The following is an 11,348-nucleotide window of genomic DNA, read 5'->3' as shown; positions in this document are numbered from 1 at the left end:
TACCAAAGGCCATCATTCGTTCAGATTCCAGGCTGCATGGATGACTCATCCTCTTTTTAGGAATGTTGTTCATATAGTTTGGAATAAAGGAGCTCCGAATGTGGTCAAATGTTTGTTGGAGGTTCAAAAAGATACAACTAGCTTCAATAAAAAGGTTTTTGGCAATATTTTTGTTAAGAAAGGAGAGCTGGAGAGGCTTTTGAATAACGTTCAGATTACTCTGGAGAGTTGTGAGGATCAACAGCTTAGGATCAAAGAGCAAATTTTGTATCAGGAACTGAATGATGTCCTTCTTCAAGAAGAGCTGTTGTGGTATCAAAAATCTAGAGAACAATGGGTGAGATGTGGAGACAGAAATACAAAAGTTTTTCATCTGCAGACGGTTATCAGGTGAAAGAGGAACAAAATTCATGGGTTGTTTTTGGAGGATGGGTCTTGGGCCACGGAGACTTTGACTCTAGAAATGGCGGCAAATTCTTTCTTTCAAAAACTCTTTTCTACAAGAGAGGATATTGACCTGGACGCCATGGGGCCTTTTCCTTGCCCGTCTCTTAGTACTGAGGCTTGTCAAAAGCTAGTGGAACCAGTGACATCTAAAGAGGTTAAAAAAGCTGTGATGACCATGAGTACGTTTAAAGCCCCAAGGCCAGATGAATTTCAAGCAATTTTCTAGAAAGAGTTCTGGGACTCTCTTAGCAATAATGTGTGTAGACTGGTCAAGCGAGCCTTTGAGGGTGAGCCAATGAATGCGGCTATTTTCGATACTCTCGTTGTTCTAATTCCTAAAGTGGAAGTTCCCTCTTCTTTATGGGAGTTTTGGCCTATTAGCTTATGTATGTAATTTATAAAATTTTCACAAAGGTTCTAGTTAACAGGTTCAGACCTTTCCTGTTGGAGATCATTGGTCCTTTACAAGGAGGGTTCATTCCAAGAAGAGGAACCACAGAGAATATTATCATTGCTCAGGAGATTATGCACTTCATGAGGAACACCAAGTCTCAAAAAGGGACCATGGCGTTCAAGATTTATTTGGAAAAAGTTTATGACAGAATAGACTGGCATTGTTTGGAAGCTACTTTGGTCCGGTTTGGGTTTCCAAAGGCTAACATTAATCTTATATTGAATTGTGTGACTTCCTCTTTGTTGGCAGTTTTGTGGAATGCGAACAGGCTCCAAAATTTCAATCCAAAGAGAGGGTTAAAGCAAGGAGATCCCATGTCTTCTTATCCATTTATACTCTGTATGGAAATGCTTTCCTGCTTTATCTCTCATAGAGCTTCCTAAGGTTTATGGAACCCTTTAGCGGTTTCTAGGAACGGACCACGATTCTCTCATTTGATGTTTGCAGATGATCTTTTGCTTTTCTGTAAGGCATCGAAAGCTCAAGTAATAGAGGTTATGCATTGCCTGGACTTATTTTCTAGAGCGTCAGGTTTGAAGGTAAATCTTCATAAGTCAAAGGCCCAGTGTTCCAAGAGGGTGTTGAAGAAAAGGAAATAGGTTCTCTCAAGGGTCTCTAACATCTGGTTCTACAATGATTTGGGTAAATACCTGGGAATTAACGTCGATCATGCCAGAGCTTCCAGGAAGACGGCTCAGGAGCTTATTGAAAAAATTTTGAGGAAGCTCTCCAGGCAGAAAGAATGCCTACCGAATAAGTCAAGGATGCTTTGTCTTGTTAAATCAGTTATGGCCTCTATCCCGATTTATGAAATGCAAATTTCTCTTCTCTCGAAGTATGCATGTAATAAAATTGATTCCTTGATGAGACAGTTCTTGTGGAAAGGCCAAGCGACCGGCAAAGGGCTGCCTCTGGTCAGGTGAGAGGTCGCCATAACTCCTAAAAGGGCAGGAGGATTGGGTATTAGGGATACTTCCTATGCTAACATGGCACTTTTGAGAAAGTTGGTATGGGATTGTCTAAATAATAGCGAGAAGTTGTGGGTGGAGGTTCTGAAGCATAAATATCTCAGCAATCAATCTGGTATAAACGAAAATAGTAGAAATTTTTCATTGGCTACCTGGAAGAACATTGTTAGTGCCTATGAGCATCTCAAGGAAGGGCTTCATTGGAATATTGGGGATGTCCACAAATCAGTTTGGTTTGATGAGTGGACTCCTTTTGGTAAGCTTTCAACCTTGTTCCTTATGTACATATTTCTGAATCAGATTTCATAGTGGCTGACTTGTGAAAAGGGGTGTCTTGGGAGGTTGATAGTCTTACCACGCCTATTTCGCATGAGATTAAGCAATTTATTTGTGGTTTGAGATATCCTAGTTCGACTGAGTTGGAGCCACAGTGGGAGTGGTGACCTGCAGCAACAAAAAAGTATAGTGCAAGGGAGGTTATAGATGGTTATTAGAGAAAACATTAAATTGGAATGCCAATAGTAACTGGAACTGGTTGTGGAATACAAACATTTCGGAGAAGTTCAAATTTACTATGTGCCTTGACTTACGTGATACTCTACCAACTGAGACCTTTCGATTCAAGCGGCATTTACCTTCTTCAGATATGTGTAAGAGATGTAACAAGGCGCAGGAAACTATGGAGCATTTTCTTAGAGACTGTGAACGATCAAAGGCAATTTAGCATATGTTGGATCCTAGTATCCTGGATTCGATGGCTGGTACTGCTCTTGAAGAATGGTTTCAGAAGGCCTTGGCTAACAATGAGGCATCTTTTGGTGCAAGGCTTTGGTGGGTATGGAGACATAGGTGCAAAGACATATTCAATACTGAAAACCCTTGGACAGACCACAAGATTGTTGCCTTGGCCAGAATTACCACCAAAGACTTACAGATTTACAGGAATCGAAACAATGCCTTTAGGTCTCTCCGAAATTGCCTGTGTTGGGAACCACTGGTAAGCAACAATTTTAAAGTTAATTGTGATGCAAGCTTGTATCTGGATTCAAATTTAGCAGGATTTGGGTGTATTATTAGAGATTCTAAGAAAGATTGGATCTTGGACTGCTCTGGAAGCATTCCCCCCTGGTCTATCATCAGATGTGAATTATTTGTTGCTTGGAGGGGGCTGGTTTTAGTTTGGGATTGCAGTTTGAGAGATATTATATGTGAAACGGATTGCCTTGACATTCTGCGCATTATGCATAAGCTTACAAGTGGATATTCATCTGAAGTAACAGATTTGATTCATAAGATTCAGGAGCTTTTATCTCGTCCTTGGCTTGTTCACATTGAATGGGTGTCCCGAGAAGTAAATAGAGATGCGAATTTGATGGTTAGATATGCTGTTAAGAGTAATTCTAATCATGCTATTTGGTCTGAGCCTTGTGTTGGTCTCCAACAAATCATCCGTTCGCATATAGGATAGTGTTTGCTTTATTTTTTTTCATGTTTGGACAAAAAAAATATAGATATAGATGATTTATTGAAGTCACGGGTGAGAGACTGAGTCAGCGTTGAGGAAGATTGTCACACTCACAACTCTTCATATTCATTTCGCTCCAATATTTTTTTGTTTTGTATATATGTCCACTCATTTCTTTTCAATCTTTATCCTATCCTTTTATACGTGAAACTAATTTTTCATGTGTTATGTGGTACAAGAGATCTTTCCAATTGACGTGGTCTTTAATATGTGGATGGATGAGAACAGATAACATAAAGAGAGACATTGGATGGCAAAATAAAAGGTTAATTAAAAATAGAAATGATTTTCTTTTGTTTGATTGGAGAAAAAAATGTGAAAAACAAGTAGAATATATCTAGCCTTTATCTATTTTACAAAAGGGTAAATTATAAAAATGTATCCAAATAATTATTACTGATAAAAATGCATTTAAATTTTGTTATCGATAAAAATATTTTTAAATAATTTAAAAATACGACAAAAATATTCAAAGATAATGTTATCTTTTTGTATGCGACAAATAATTTTTGTATTTGACAAACTGCGTATGCATTTGATAAAAAAATTTATAGAAATATTTAGATAACTATTTAAAAAATATACACAAAATCAGATAAAAATTTGATCTCTATCTTTTTTTCACTTTTTAAAAGTATTATTAATTATTGACAAAAAATCACAACAAAAAATACATACTTATTATAAAATCATCAAATTTTAAGAATAAAAATATCTCATTTTTTTAATTATATTTATAAAAAGCGGTATCAAAATTCAATCTCTAAAATATTCTTTTGAAAATACATATTTAATGTTGAGTATTTTTGTTGTATTTTTAAATTATTTGAGAACATTTTTCGATACCAAAATTTAAGTGCATTTTTATTAATAATAAAATTATTCGAGTGCATTTTTAATTATTTATCTATTACAAAAGTTTTGACTTCTTAAGATAGTTCTATTCGTACCCATGAAGAGATTGGCAACTTAATACATAGCAATAATATTGAATCCGATTTGTCAGGTCAATCTTAACTGTCCAATTCATTTCTTTTATACAAGTATTTAGTATTATCAAGCTAATTATTTTAATAAAACATAAATAATATTTGTTATTATAAAATTTAAAAGGATTAAATATTATATTTAAGTGAAAATAAATTTATTTTATGTGAATTAGGTCGGACAGAATCAGATTGAGAAAATTAAAAATACAAATATGATTTAAGTTTATGAATTTAAATCCACATCTAGAATTAGAACTTAAATCTTGTTTTAGCCTGTCTATTTTCTAATCTTGAAACTCCTAGCCAAATAAAACTAAGCAATAGTGGATGTTATAATAAAACAAAAAAAAATGATTTTGGATAAAGTATTAGGACCAAACATGAGCGCATGACACGTGGGATAGTTTTGGGATAGTTTTATTCAAGTGGTTTAATCATTTTTTATGGAATCCCACTAAGGAGACAATGAAGTATTATATACAATGGGATGTTTGTTTAGCTTAATTTAAATTAAAAATATAAATTAACTCTCATTTCCTTTAATCCCAAATGACTGGTTCAGTTTTATGTTATTGACCACTAATTTACCCCTAATTCAAATTTATCCATCATTAATCCTTTTGCACTCACCGTTTTCCTAGTCCCCCGAACCCCCTCGGTTCGCTCCGCAAAATTCCCATCCCCACCCCGACGTGTGCGCTGCAAGCTGCATCCCTCAGCTCCGACCCGAACTTCAGCGCCCAGCTTCCGCGCGCCTACTCTTGTCGAGGGAAGGAATTACTTCGCACCTGAAGCGGCTGAACATCTGACCTTTGCGGCACCGCGTGAACTGGAACAGTGATCGTCGCCACGCAAACTGCAGAACCGAACCTCCTCGGTTGCGTCATCTCTGTTTCTGGGTGGAGTTCTAAAACCAACCATCCACGTTTACAGTAATTATGAACATCCAGTTATACGTAGATAAGAACATTAGATATTTGTGTATAAAGATAATTATGTAAGCAATAAGTAGTATCATATACGTAGAATGACCATATATTTTGTTTAATAAATTAACCATCCAGATACATACTGAAACAAACATCCAATTATGGTCCTAGTTGGAGTTGCTGCGATGCTTGCTGTGGTGCGGCAAGAATAACGCACACGATCGTAATGTACCGGTGGTGGGTGGCCTTTGCGCACGGCAATGAGAAAGGTGCTGGTTGGAGTCGCTGCGAAAGTGCCGTGCGGAGAGAACAACGCACAAGGTAATGATGGTGGGTGACCTCTGCGCATGGCCGGAAGAACCGAAAAGAAAGAGAGAGAGAAGATAAGACCGTACAGAGAGAGTATGTGTGTTGGTATAACTGATTGCAATCCTAATTTGTTTCAAATTTAAAATTAGAAACTATTTAAATTAATTAATTGACTATAATTTGATTTCAATTACAATTTAACTCCCATTATACACATTGTACATTACATACATTGGCTTATCATATTTTCTCTTTTTTATTTAACTAGTTTTTGGTTCAACAAAAAAAAAAGACATAGCTTGACCAACAATAAAATTGAACCACATATCTTGGTCTCATTGTTTGGTTATAAATTTATACTACTTCATCCAAAAGTGTTTTTACTCCACTTTATTTGGTAATTTTTCCTAAAAGACCTCTAACTGTTCACTTTTAAAATATACCGGTTATTTTCTTTTGTAAAATTTTACTTTGATTGATTTCAATTTTAATAGTCTATACTTTTTACTTATTAAATGAAAAATAAAAAATGACAAATATGTCTCACAAAATAAATAGTTACAGAGGCACTTTATAATTTATTTTAGTATTAAAACGAAGCCTAAACCCAAAAAATTACAAACCAGAGATAAGTCTAGGAAAGGTTGCTCCCCTGCAATTATCTTCTAGGATAAGTCTAAGATTATAAGGTCGTTGATTAAGAAAATAACATCCAAAAAGAGATTTCATACTCTTTTTGGTAAGCCAATCCGCTCCTATGTTTTCTTGGTATAACACTTTAAAAAATGCATAAAGACCCAATTTAGTATTTACTAAAATAGTAAAATGGGATAAATTGTTACAAGAGATCATCAAAAGGCCTAAGGACTAGGCTCAACACAGATAATAAACTAATGAGATACCAAAGATTGTAAATATTGTAGTTACTCATTTGCCTTGCTAATTCTGCAAGTAAAGTTAATTATATCAGATTATCCCATTGATATAAATACACATTGGCAAGTTTTATGTGAATTTCTTGGTATGTGCTGCAAGAGGAGAGAACATTATGAGATCTTAGCTATATCATATTAGCTATATGGTAACACTACTCTAGAAATTTGAAGGCACAATCAGCCTTTATTAGATGACGTTAATTTTGCGGTGCTACTGTTCTTTAGAAGGCACCACAGAATCCACCTTGAAGATGAAACACTCGTAAATTGTATACAAATATAACTTCTCAACGTCAAAACACAAAATATATTTATTTTAGTATCCCAAGTTGCTTCAAGGATGTACGAATTTTAATGATGAAAGAATAAACTACCAAAATGGTGAAGCTATTGAATGCAAACATCTATTACACAAATAAGTTTAATGAAATTATAATTGAAGTTAACAATCTCAAAACTGACACGGATATATATTTCTATTGTAGCATCACGGACGAGAAGTTTTCATGAACTGTTTCAAGAGTTACGATGGTCAAGTACAAATTTTACACATTGCATTTTAAGATCTTTATCTAGCAAAATTTACAGGGGGCTCCAAGCTATCTACTAAAATTCCAAGATCAAGATCTTTATCTTCAAACTTTTTTATGAAAGGATGGTCCTGTAAACTCACAATAAGATTAGTAGAATCAGCATTTAAGATTTTTAATAAGATATAACATTTCATAAGTAAAAGAAAACAGCGTTAGGTTGCTAACCAGAAGCTCCAAGGATGTCAATCTATCCCGTGGATCTTTTTGGATGCTGCATTAAGCCAAATTGAACTTAGAATTGAAACAAGACAGTTTGTTCAGAATTTACAACAATTTTGGTGATACCGGATTAAACTAACAAATGGATCAAAATGACCACTTGAAATAGTAACCGATTTCAGTTTTCCTGGTAGGGACACAGAGAGTGAAACAAAATAACAATTACCAGGATGATACAAATGAACAGAACTCTGGAGAGAATTGATCTGCCGGAGCCGAAGGTGGAGGCCTTTCAACAATTGCTTCCAGAAGCTCATAGAAACTAGGGGAGCATTGCTGATCCTCGGATTGTATGTAAGGAAACCTTCCTATGGCGCACTCAAGTACTACCAAGCCCAAACTCCAGATATCACTGCTACAATCATAAGTGCTCCCACTAATTCTTTCTGGCTAAAAGAGGAAGCCAACAAATCAGTCTATTGATTATGATGAATTTGATTGTAGATACGAAGTATATTCTGGTAACATAGAGCCAAAAAAAAAAGCTACATACCGACATGTAGTTGTAAGTTCCGACAAATGTATCTCTTTGGCCCATTGAGCTTGCCAACATAGCACTAACGCCAAAATCAGTAATCTTCACCTCCCCTTTGTGATTGACTAATAAGTTGGATGGTTTGATGTCCCTATGTATCACATGTCTCTCATTATGCAAGTAAACAAGACCTTGTAACACCTGTAATATGGACATGGCTCATAAATAGTTAACCAGGGAACAGAAAATGAGCCTCAATTGTTGACAGGACTAGAATGTGGCAATTTCAACAAGACTGAAAAGAGAATTATGGTCTACCATACCTGCTTACAAACCACGGCAAGATATGGTTCCAGAATTGTTTTAACTTGTCTGACTACATCTGCCAGAGAACCGCGATCCATGTATTCTAAGACAAGCGATATAACTCCGTTATGGTAGAATGAGTGGTAACAAACCACAACATGTGGACATTGTGAAGCTTGGTTTATTTTCAGTTCCTGAACAATCTGTTTTCGAATCTCCTCTTGTATGTTCATCTGAATGACCTGCAATGAAGAACAGAAGCAAAATGTACAGGGTTGAGACTTGAAAAACAATTTTTAAATTCAGTATGCTTTACTTTAAAATGTAATCCCTTACAGCAGCGCAAGATCACAATTTTAAACTGTGTTATTGAAATAGCTAAAAACAAAGATAACAAACAAATAATATAGATCAAATTTTAGGAGGAAGCAGAAAAGGCTGATCTAGAAAGTACTTCTGAAAAGAATTGCAGCATAAAAGACACAGTTTCATACTAAGGTTGCTGTCTGCATCATGTCAAGGCTCCAATCTAATTAGCTGATGATCCAAACCTGATCTTTTAGATAGCTGCCGTATTAAGATGAACATGTGAAACAAACTTCTGAAATAAGCATTGCACTTGTTTCAAAATTTTCATGTCATGAATCCATTTGTTTTAGAAAGGAACTTTAAGGAAACTATGTTGACCTTAAAATAATGTGTCAAATAAAAATCAGACGCAATTCAAATAAGGTTATTAAGTGCAGCATGTACTCGCCTTCAGAGCAAACAATCTTCCAACCCACTTATGTTGAACAAGTTGTACTACGCCACCACTACCTTTTCCAATCACTTTGATGGTCTCAAGGTCATCAAGGGAGAAATCGAATTCCAGTTCCTTACCATCAGAAGGCTGTCCAAACAGGAAAATTACAAGTCTAAGATTAGATGCTACAAAGAAAATGAAATTGAATCAAAGTCATCAAAATTGAAACTAACAATAATTGCTGCAAACGATAGTGCAATGTACATTGTTGAAGAAACTAGTAGAGAAAATTGCAACCAAGTAATCAAAACTGAACACCATAACTGATTGAAGATAAGCAATGTAGTTTCTAGATCCTAATAAAACAATGGAAGCTGGCTTTGAAATTCAACTCATTCAGTCCTTTCTGATTTAACAGCAGATCTCCATCATGGAACGTGCCACTTGCAGTCCTGATATAAAGAAAGTTTTCTTCTCATATAAAGAAGACAATTTCCCAAGCTCAAAACATGAAAAAAACAAGTAATCTAAGATACTGCATGTTGGAATTGTTGTCAAACTAACCCACGTGCTAAACTAGTATATTTTGGTAGGTAGCAACAACAAAGCATAAAGAGTGACATAAAGCTAAGGACGGCAATTTTACATGCGAATTTAAGTGGTGAAGCTAAGAAGACATGGGTGAGTGTTAATAGAGAAGATAGAGAGAATATAATTACAGGAATGAAGTGATGGGTGTTTCTTGAGCAGGAACAGCAAGCTTGAGCTGCTTCAATGGTGTTTTGGTCTTCATCTTCATTTGTTTCTTCGTTATTTCAGTGTCAAAGAAATGCTGAATTGATTCAACAATTTGAGCGCACAGAAAGAGGAAGAGAAAGTATTAGAAACAGAAGGAAAAAAACAAAGGTGGGGATACTTTTGGTATATTAGATTTATAGTGAGCATAACTTTGGTATATCATTAATTCAAATGAGGATGACCGCCAATATAATTTCTGCGTTATTTTATAGGGAATTGGATGGCATGGTCTTTAATTAAATAGTTTATCAAAGATAAACTGTAAGTCATTCAATTGACATACGTTATGTAACCAAGTAAGTCATTCAGAGGCCAACACTAAGACATATTCCCAAGTTCCTCCAACTTCTCAATTATTATGCTTCCCTTCATACTCGGCTGAAAGCTCATAATAATCTTGAGCCTATTAAGCATCAAATTGTTGAAACTATAAACCACAACATTCCTATATGTACTGGAAGTGAAAAAAAAAAAAAAAAAACACCTTACAAAACAAAGCAGAATTTGTAGTTCCTTTTTGAGTCAGTGAGAATCATTAAGTATGTAACATGTTTGAGAATACTTGTGCATATTAAAATTCTCCACCCTTTTCTAGAATCAAAAGATAAAAAAATTAACAGGAGAGAAAAAAATGGAGCAGATTTTGTACATCATATCAAACTGGAACTGAATTTATTTACTTAAGAGTTTGTATTTATTTGGAGCTCCAAAACACATATCAAAAAGAGTAGAGGCCTTTGGTAGTAGATTACTGTTTCTGTTGCATTCAAATTGCTAGAATTGAAGAAAATTACGAGTAAATGAGGCTGAAACATTGAGGTACCGCTATGATAGTGTGACACAGCAAAAATCTACATAGTGATTCAAAAACTGTATAGTCAAAAGTGAACATTTTCTCAAATCCAGGGGACACAATGATATACAGATCAAAAGGGAAATGTTCAAACACCAACAAGGACTAATGTTTCCATGAAATTTGAAATAGGGTCTGAGAAATCAGTTAAAATTGAACGAACACAGCACCAGAAAATCAACTAACTAATCAAGCAAATTAACAAGTCAACACAACACAGCAAAGAGAGGACTCACCTACCAGAATTTCGGTGACAACGGCGAGCAGAACGGCGACGAGGGAGAGAAGCAGTACGGCGATCACGGCAAAGCAGCACGGCGACCACGGACGGTGGCAACCAGAATTGTGGTGAGTAGATCGGAAGGAGCTAGGGTTTGAGGTGTGTCATAGTGCAGAGCATGTGTGACTTTGTTTAGAATTTAGACTAGAGCATAGAGTTTAGACCGTTGAGAGTTGAGACTGAGACAGTAAAGGAGCCAAAAGGAAGTAAGGAACACTTTACTAAGCTAGCCAGCTTATCTTTTCCTTCAATTAAGTTGGCGCCCGCAGATAATTTAAACTAGTCTTTTTCTTTTTATTTATCTATTATATATTATATGTGTTGAGTTTGAAAAAGTGAAATAATGAGCAAATATTATTTAAATATAAATTAGAAAATTATTAAAATATTATTAATTGTTTAAATTGCTTCCAATGATTTGTTTTATGTTTTTGTTAGTATGCACGAAGCAAATTAGTTTTTAATATTGGGCTAAGATGCAATCAAACCCAATTTAATTATTGAATGGCGAGCCTTATACAAA

General features: G+C 35.2%; 1 protein-coding gene across 1 annotated transcript; it reads right to left on the bottom strand.

Annotated features, from left to right (window-relative positions):
* Positions 1–6,963: 6,963 nt before the first annotated feature.
* LOC107479175 (mitogen-activated protein kinase kinase 6) lies at positions 6,964–11,045 on the bottom strand. The gene is made up of 9 exons (XM_052258716.1): positions 10,786–11,045; positions 9,614–9,726; positions 9,268–9,346; positions 8,907–9,044; positions 8,167–8,391; positions 7,862–8,044; positions 7,535–7,758; positions 7,315–7,360; positions 6,964–7,217 (listed from the first exon to the last, which is right to left on the bottom strand). Exons 2-9 carry the CDS (start codon positions 9,691–9,693, stop codon positions 7,125–7,127), a joined length of 1,068 nt encoding a protein of 355 aa, XP_052114676.1. The 5' UTR covers positions 9,694–9,726; positions 10,786–11,045; the 3' UTR covers positions 6,964–7,124.
* Positions 11,046–11,348: the final 303 nt, after the last annotated feature.

This window comes from Arachis duranensis, chromosome 3 (genome assembly GCF_000817695.3).
Source record: "Arachis duranensis cultivar V14167 chromosome 3, aradu.V14167.gnm2.J7QH, whole genome shotgun sequence".
Classification (NCBI taxonomy): Eukaryota; Viridiplantae; Streptophyta; class Magnoliopsida; order Fabales; family Fabaceae; genus Arachis; species Arachis duranensis.
This window is presented reverse-complemented; position numbering and strand designations above follow the sequence as displayed.